This window comes from Urocampus carinirostris, chromosome 1 (genome assembly GCF_059441175.1).
Source record: "Urocampus carinirostris isolate Australia breed hairy pipefish chromosome 1, RoL_Ucar_1.0, whole genome shotgun sequence".
NCBI lineage: Eukaryota > Metazoa > Chordata > Actinopteri > Syngnathiformes > Syngnathidae > Urocampus > Urocampus carinirostris.
Window position 1 is genome coordinate 49814570 of NC_142349.1, and position 9201 is coordinate 49823770.

The 9201-nt window shown below is 40.4% G+C and overlaps 1 protein-coding gene across 1 annotated transcript; it reads right to left on the reverse strand.

Annotated features, from left to right (window-relative positions):
• Positions 1–2870: 2870 nt before the first annotated feature.
• Positions 2871–7078, reverse strand: LOC148375035 (uncharacterized). The gene is made up of 2 exons (XM_088343622.1): positions 6616–7078; positions 2871–4086 (listed from the first exon to the last, which is right to left on the reverse strand). Exons 1-2 carry the CDS (start codon positions 6878–6880, stop codon positions 3809–3811), a joined length of 543 nt encoding a protein of 180 aa, XP_088199748.1. The 5' UTR covers positions 6881–7078; the 3' UTR covers positions 2871–3808.
• Between the last annotated feature and the right edge of the window lie 2123 nt (positions 7079–9201).

A 9201-nucleotide genomic window follows, 5' to 3' on the forward strand; every position in this document is an offset into this window, starting at 1 on the left:
AAGCTCTGCTGGGAGGTCCCAAAAAATGGTTTTTAAAATGTTATACTTTTAACTTTTTTCTTTATTAACTGTATAATTTAATAATGATTGATGTTTAGGTACATGCTTTATTTATGTTTATAATTTTTATTAGAGTTTGGCCATTTGAAAGCAATTTTAGGTGGTTGCTTATATGCGAGTACTGTATACACGGTACTCATTCGCGGGTCATTTTAATTTTTTTTCAAATAAAGGTTAATATATTCTATCTCTGCTTTAAACTGCAAATTCTTTTGTTCAATACTTTAAAGAAGTGAATTTATTTTTCTTGGTTCGGGTTTTGACTTGTAAATAGGATGAGTTGATGGGTCCTGAAGTAAGACCAATTGAGAACCACTGTTTTAAATCTAAAAAATTAATGTATTGGTGGAGGTTTTCACAACCTTTTCACTTTGTATGTTGGATTGGGAATATTTAAAGCGGAAATCAAACCAGAGCAATTCTGAAAATAACGATGATATGTTACATGAGGATGCACTATTCTTAATGCAACATTATGATATACTGTATATTGTTTTTTGATATAGCCAACAAGCAATATCCACTGTTTCCCACTGTATTGTGAAGATAACTTCAGTCACTCAAGGCTCCCAATAACAACTAATCAAGGTTTGTCAATGTTAATCTGCGATTGGTTCTTAACTGAGGCCTAGGCATTTCTGATAGCATTTTCTTTTTACAACTCGTAGCTTATTTGACGCCCCCAGAGATGGATTAAGTTGGGTCAATTTGAATCACCGGTAGCTGTTTAAGATTCCACCAATGCAATAATAATCAGAATTGTGCTTAAGTGTAGTGATCAAGCATAGATCATATTGTAAATGTATTTTTGTTGTGAGTTTATATTTTTTTAAGTCAATACAATTAAATGGACCTACATTTTATCATTTGCTTGGCAGAGCAAGAACTCAATATATACATTTTACAGGGATCAGAATTTTCCGCGGATTTCCGCTGTTTTTGAACCCCAAAGGTCATTCCCGTTAAATCGTCTAAATTCGATGAGAAAATATTTTGGGGGGGTGAGTTATGATACGTGACTGTTTCATACCCCCAAGTTAGCATTTAGACCATTGGTCGATAGGTTCGCTGATAACCAATCAGCGGAGCTTTTGTTCAGAGCATTGGCTTTCTCAAACATGGCGCTCCTTCCGGTCTTTTCAAACGATGAAATGAGTGTTTGAAAAAGTAAATATGAAAATACTAAGAAAAGAAGACGAGGCTTTTGTCTCCGAGATTGATAAAGGAATCAAGAATAAATTTAAGTGGTCATGGCTGGAGAAGACTGTCACAGTAAACGTTAAAATCGGCGCAAAGATCGAGGAAGTTACAGAAACTTTGAGCCAGTTCATCGCAAAGTGTGATGTTCCAGGGAAAGCAAAGTGTCTATACTGTGTCGATCTGATCAATTATGGTACGCGAGGTTGTGCGGCACGGATCGATCATGCTAAAATGAACAAGCACAAAGCAAAAATAGCTTGCCGGCGATCAAATTATGCACTCGGATCCGCATTTAAAATCGGCAGTGAAACTAACAGTAACACCACCGGTTCAACATTATTGGCCGTTCCAAATCCTTCCACTTCAAATACTAGCAGCAGTCAACCACTGGTTCCCCTGTGTGACAGAAAATCCCAATCTGAGGTATTTATAAATCTATTTATTTATGAAATGATTTTATCTTTTGTGTTTATACAATATTTAGAACAGGATAAACAAAATTTAAAATTTATTATAAACATGATTAAAATAAATTATTTTGTATCATCATGATCATGTTCAATATTACAAATGCTTTTAATGTCAATATATTATTATTTTTTAATTTTATATATATATATATATATATATATATATATATATATATAAAATACATGGTTTCTGTTTTGTTGGATTTAATTCATTCTAGTGCAATTTTCACATAGCAAATAAGATAAATGCTGATGGCTGGACCCTGGCTATTTCAGCTGAAAATGAAAATCTCCATTCTGATCCCTGATTTTAGAATAGATAAAAAAATACCTTTACTTATAAATGAAGTCTGCGCGTTTTGAATCATTGGATTGGTAATCCATTATTATGAGAGAAGTCCATGCAACGGGAAAATAAATACTGGATGGCTTGATTTGCTGTTAGCTTGCTAATACTATGACTTATTCTATGCGCGCCTAATCCATCTTTTTGGTTCACTATCACCCTCTGCTATGAGGCAAGAGAATTGCACGTCTCACTCGTCAACTGCAGACGCTCAGCATAGTAACACGTTACATACTAATTCTATTAATAATTGTTATATAATGTGAAAAGTCAACAATTTTGAAGAATTCCAGAGGTTACATGGGGAAGAACATTAACACGTTATAAATTTAACCATTCAATACATTTTTGATTTTATATCTCCATGATGACATGTGAGGCACAGTCTCACCTGCTTCGCCTGACAGCACATCATTTACCGTATTCCAAAAGATTTACACGATTGCACGCCTGTCAACGTATACGTTTCCTCATACTTTATACATTTTCGGATATTCTCGAACTCTTCACACCGTGTAACAATTTTTGCATGGAGACAATTAAGGTTCAAGGAATACATTTTTTTAAAACACGTTTTTGTTAGAACCGATCATGTCATACCCGTTTCGACTTTAATCAGGATCATCTCGTTCCATGGTCACAGACCTCAGTGTCATCCCAGATTACCAATATTGTTGCAATATTCTGCAGTCTATCTTGCTGTGAGTAGATAGATGCTGTGTTGTGTCTGTAAGGTTTATTATCGCTTAATAAAATGAACTGCAATCTTTAATAAAGGGAGCAATTTGCTGAGATTGACAGGTATGGGATTTTTTTATTGGGACGTTAAGAAGATCCTCATGAAATGCATGAATTCATACCAATCTCTGGTTTGCTGTTTGTTAATGGATATAGGAATATGTTGCATGACCCACAGCAAGAACTGTTGGTACCTCATTCCAAATATGATGAATTTAAAACAATGTTGCTTCTGCCCCATGCAAACAGTTAAGGCTCTAAAACCTCTAGAAGAGTGTAGTCCACAAGGGAGACATCTTGTTCAGTGTAGTAGAAGTGACCCATACCTTTGGGTCTGTTTTTCTGTTCTTTGAGCGCACCAGCTGGGAAAACCTCAAGTGTTTCCCACACGCAAAAAAAGCTCAAGGATTAAGCCTTGTTGTGTACAAGTGGACTCCCTGGAACTCCTTAAGCATTCGCCATAAGGTTAATCTCCCCGTGGCTTCAAATAGAGTTTAAGTGAGGCGTGTACAACCGTCATGTGATCGCTTTAAAGGTTTGAATGGCCGCCTGACTACCATTTAGACTCCATCTGAGGTCTACACACAGTGTCGCAAGAATGTGGGTTCCAAAAAAAGTTAGTAGATAGCTGCATTAAACATTTCATACGTAGATAAACAAAAACACCCAATGGTTAAGTCCCTGTATGTATTTTTAAACCTCTTCTAGTGGAAGCCGGCACATCATAATGATCCGATGATCGTTTCTGATAATCCTCCCCTGTCCTTGGCGTCTCCTTACCTGACTGTATGCTCAGTTTTATCTCAAGTGAGCCAAAATACAGTCCTGAGCGTTGCATTATTCACAGAATCCGTTGCAGGCTTAAAAGCGGCACAGTGGTTTGATCTCCCGCATGAGGCTTTGACGCATGGCATGCAATGGGAAATAATCCCCATAAATCTTTCCATAATTCATTGTTTTACAGTGAGGGTTTGATCGAGGGTGGCAATTGTCCTCAGCGTGGGTTCTGATCGCCCAGTTCGAGGAGAGCGGGCGAGTTCTGACTGGTGGGGCTCTGCAGGTGAGGGAAGAAAGAGGGGATGTAGGGGATGGAGGACAGCAAGGGGCTGGTCTCGGGGCTTTCGTCCAGCGGTAGAGGGATGACTACATCGTCCTGGTCCCACACGTGGAAGGCGTTGTGTGCAAACGGGTGGGGAGGGGGGTGACTGGTCGTGCCGTGGAGGTTGCCGTCCTGTTCCTTGTCTTCATTACCGGGTGGACCCAGCAAACAGTCTGGACAGAACAGAAATCGAGTTCATATTTGGATTAAACTCTTGAAGTTAAGAACTGCAGACTATGAAACTTCTGTTATAAAATAAAGGTTTGTTGAAAGGGACATTGTGTATAAACAGTTCCTAATCACAGGAACAACAACTAGAGTAGTGGCAGCCATGCTGGATAAGTTTACCTCATTATTATTGTGAATGACTTTAGATATATAGGGTTCAAACAGCGGTGGGCTGTGAGGGCCTGCAAGGATTCTCCACTGGCCTAAAAAATATTTGAATCAGTTGATGTTAATCATATTTAGTCTATCAATACTTATTGCTAATTGTCTGTCAGCTTCCTTTAATTGCTTCTCCCTATTTGTGCTGCTTCCAGCTGTGCATTTAGCTTATCACATCTCAGCCATTACTTGTTGCTCGGCTCGGAAATCTACCTGGAGGCCTTAACAAAAAATCCTAAAGGCCGTGTCCCATATGGCCAATCATATTATGAGTTGGCATCTGAATGCCAGCTAGCTGGCGTTGAGAAAGTCAGTTTTCTCAGACTAATATTGGCTCGAGGGCAGTAATCCATCAAAGTTATTGTGCCAACAGCCATTAAACCTGAAAAGAAGAGCTACACAAGGACATATACTGTATATTGTATTGATTTAATAGCAGAAGGTTGGACAGGACCGGAGCGAGAAAGCCTTTAGCAAGCGGGAACGCCACTGTCAGCCCAGAGTAAAATCTCTAGCCCGACTCAATCCAGATTTCAGGCTCGGTAAGTACATTGGGGTCGCGCTGAGCTTCTCTCTCTCAGATTTTTGTTTTTATTATCCACCCGTCATTCATACAGCAATTCGTGTTGTCAGCTCCCAGAGTGGACTGCATTCGGTGGCTGATTCCACCGCACTCAGACCTAGAAAAGTAGAGGTGCAGGGGGCCCTGGGTCGCCTCTCCTCCACTCAAGTCCTCACATATAAAAGGAAATTTCAATTCCAAGAGCTGGCACATAGATCCTGTTTATTCGCCAACAACAGATCACTCATTCAGAATGGAGCTGAAGGCCAAAGTGTAAAATCCACAGCCCGCCACTCTGGTCAAAGCTCTAACTAGTGTAGACCCGTGAACACATCAAACCGCGTCTGGTGGACCCATCCAGTATGGCCGACTATTTGCATTCTGGGTTGCATGTAACGTTGCGCGAAAACTATAATTTATTTAACGCCCTTTAGTGGTAGAAAATAGCTTATTCTTTGAACATTTTTTATTAAGCATAAATTTATGAACTGTCATATCGTGTCTTATCATACATAACATGACGTTTACCTAGAGGAAGCTGACTTAATTGTCCTCCATTTTACCTCACTGGTACTCCCAAAAACAAAAACCTTGTGAAAGAATGAGAAGGAAAATGGTGTGGTATGGTCTCTTTGTGTCTCTGCTGATTGTATTCGTCCTTGTTCCTTGTAGCACTAGTTTTTGGTTGCACTACGCAATACAGTGATTATTCCAACATCTATTAGTCCAACAACAGGTAGTGTCCCTTAAAACTGGCTCTAATATCAAGCGTTTTCTTCTAAAGCACTACAAGTAAATTGTTATCATTTACAAGTTAGCTCTTTCAAGCATCCAATCCGATAGCCCATCTCTATGGATCATAGGTATGTTCGTCTTTAGTGGCAATGAATTAAACTGTTTTTTTTTTAGACTATCAATGCTTAAGATAGATAGATAGATACTTTGTTCATCCCCGAAGGGAAATTCACATGTCCTGATGAGTCAACATCGATATCAGATCAGGACCACAACCGAAAAAAGACTGATACCTCCTGAACACAACATTTAAATCCTGACGTGTTTTGCGATCCGACAACCATTTTCCAACAGCCCACTTCTACTTAGGCCAGGGGTGTCAAACTCATTTAAACTCGGGGGGCCACGCGATAGTGCAAACATTCTCTCGGGGGCCGGACAAGTAGATTTGAGAGGGAGAGAAAGGGAGAGAGGATGGGACAAAGAATTAGAGAAAGGGAGAAAGAGAATGTGCGAAACAAGATAAAGAAAAAGTAAAAAAGAAAAACTAGTATGCCAATGAGTGGAATTGAGAAATAAATGAGCCTAGAAATGTCTAGAAGAGCACTAAAAACACATTCAAATAGTAGTTAAACAGAAAAATATGATAATTACATAACTAAAATGTTAACAACAAGGACTTTAAATCCCTGGTCCTTAGTGCTAATGTCTACAAATTTCCATATGTCGGGCAAAATCTTTGCTCGAAAGATATCACGTATCTGAAATTTCCCGTAGCTCAAGCAGCTCGTATGTAAATGTATTACTGTATTTAACATATATACTGCGCCTGGCTGGCAACCAGATCAGGGTGTCCCCTGCCCACTGCCCAAAGATGGCTGGTACGAGCTCCGGCACCCCCCTGCGACCCCAGTAAGGACAAGCGGTGCAGATGAGTCTGACGCCTCCCATGTATATGTTCCAGGCAAACATGTCTGAAAGGCCCTTATTATACTATGGATAGTTGTTGGAAACATACCTGCAATATCAATAATCAGGTCCTTAATGAGATGTCCGATAATTGCATAAGCCACTCCAACCACCACCAGGACAGCCATGAGCAGGTAAAGCACCGCCTTGGGCAGTGGAATCAGATCCTTAGTCACTGGCTTGTACTGCTTGTAGAGGGGCTCCTCTAAGGATGTGGAATATAGATAGGAATGAGCCTCGTCTGTGGAGTTCCACGCGCTGAGATTAAATCCACTCATGGTTCTTAAAAGATGCCTCTTTTGTTCTTTCTGCATGAAGTCCCGTGGAAAAAAAATTAAAGCTCCTTAAAGTGGATCTGAAAAAGATGTTGTAAACTCCTCACAAAACCCTGGGCTTTGTCCCTAAGTCTGACCACCACCAGGTAGCTGCTGCTTATTCAGCAGAGGCACTGCGTGATCCTCATTGCTCTGGTCATGTCATCAACACGCCTCTGCTCACTACAGGGCTTATGTTGCCCTTAATTCCCTCAAGTTCGCCAGAAGCTGCTGCATTGGGAAGCGTTCACGTTTGAGCTCTTGAGCACAAGTGTGTCTTGTTGAATCTGATGGCAGCATTCGACAAGGTGGACCGCAGGATTTTCTTGTCTAGCATTGCAGGCTCAAAGTATTTACGCCAGGGTCTCAAGCTTGCAGCCTGCACGATGATAGATTGAAGCTCCCGCCTTAATACGAAGGTTCAAAGTCTGAGCGGCCCACGCAAGTTTAATATGGATGGTACATCTGTGCTAATTAGTTAGGCCATGCTCAAAATTGGGAAAAAGTAACTTGGAAATGCAGCCACGATTACAGTGTTTCGGATAAATAGCTGGCAAAAAGAGAGTCATTGTTTGAAACTCAGTGCACTTCACTGGCCACTCACATTGAAAGCATGAGACAGAGAGAAAGAGGGAAAGAAGGAAGACAAAGAGACAGATACAGAAATAAATGGAGAAAGATGAAGATACTCAGCGAGAGACAGTGAGAAAGAGCTACAGAGAAAGAAAGATGGACAGAAGGTTAGAGGAAAGGACAGAGACAGAGGGATAGAAAGAAATAGACATGGGGAAAAAGGCAGAGATAAGCAGAGAGACAAAACAGAAAGGGAGAGAGAGTGATAGAGAGTAATAGAGAAAGAGACAGAGCGCGAGACATAGGGAAAAAGACAGATGGACCGAGAGAAAGAGAGTGATAGAAAGAAATAGAGGGACAAGGAGTGAAAGACAGAGAGACAGAGATAGAAGGAGAGATAAGAGGGAGAGAGACACCACATGCATGTGGACTAATGTGACTAATTTGATTTTTCTACTTCGGTACAGGGTTCGGTACAGTGGGTCATCATTGATGTGGCAAGAGGAACCATGATCATGCAACCTCTGGTTCACACAGACTTTTAGGCTCGAGCAAGGATTGGACTTGAATCTCTCTCGAGATAAATAATTTGACAATATAACTAGTAAAGAACCAAGGGGACAGAGTATTGAAAAAAGAAAGAGGAAGAGTTGTGATAGGAAGAAAAAACACAAGGAAATCAAGACAACTGACAACAGTTTGAGGAGAAATATAAAACCCAGTAGTGAGTGACCAAATGAGGTGAGGATCCTAGAGAGAGAGAAGCAAAGCTCGGAATGCAGGGTTGTGACGGACACATAAGACAGTCTAACGTCCATTAATCTATTATCTGCACCGCTTATTATCATTAGGGTTGCGACGGTGCTAGACCCCATCCCAGCTATTCTCAGACAGTGAGCAGGGGACACTCTGAACTGGTTGCATGCCAGTCACTCATTCACAACTAGGGACAATTTGGACCATTTACATACAATTATGAGTCTCAATGGGCTGGCAATGGTGACTGAGTGAGTATTTGTGTTAAGAGTTGTTTTTTTTTTAATCCTTGATGAATCATTCCATTATCCTATGTGTCTTGAGTGTTTAACAGCAATATCAGGGTGGATGGGAGCAAATCAGAATGGTAGGAAAGGACAGCTCTTTCTCTCACTTTACTTGGTTTCATGATGTAGGAGAGCATCACGTCAGCCAACGCTGCTAGGAGGCAAAACGCAAGCGGGTTTGTGCCATAATTAGTAACGGTGACTCACATCTAGTCATGGAAAAATCTCAAGTTATTTTCTTATATAAGAGCTATACGCAGCCAGGGAATTGCGGCTCTTTAACTTGTATCAGTCAAAAAGGCACAGAGGCAGGCAATAAAGCTGGGAGGAATTGTGGTCTTTATCTGCCAGCCCACCCACTCACTGCCCTCGCTCCCCCTGCATGTAAAGTCAGAAACATTTGTAAAATTCGCAAAATGTTTACCTTGACTAAAACTGGACTCTGAGGTCTGAAATAGGATGAGTAGCTGAAAACAAACAGGGCTTGAGCTAACTAGAGAAATATAAGTGGAATTGGTACGCTATGCTTCCAAGTTAGTGTTTTCCATAAAAAAGTCTCCTCCGTTTATCAAATGAGTTGTCCAATGTCTGTGGCGAATGAGTAGGGGTGAAACAGATATTGTTTAAGAAAGGCTATAAATTATAATTGCATCAATTTCTGAGCTTGACAACTATGCATTTCTGAGTGTTAAATATATTAGTAAT

Bases quoted from the DNA above. Each gene is read 5' to 3' on its own strand.
- LOC148375035 (XM_088343622.1), bottom strand. From the start codon at position 6,880: ATGCAGAAAGAACAAAAGAGGCATCTTTTAAGAACCATGAGTGGATTT. The intron at 4,087-6,615 runs GTATGTTTCCAA...TGTTCTGTCCAG, and splicing joins CCTGATTATTGATATTGCAG to ACTGTTTGCTGGGTCCACCC.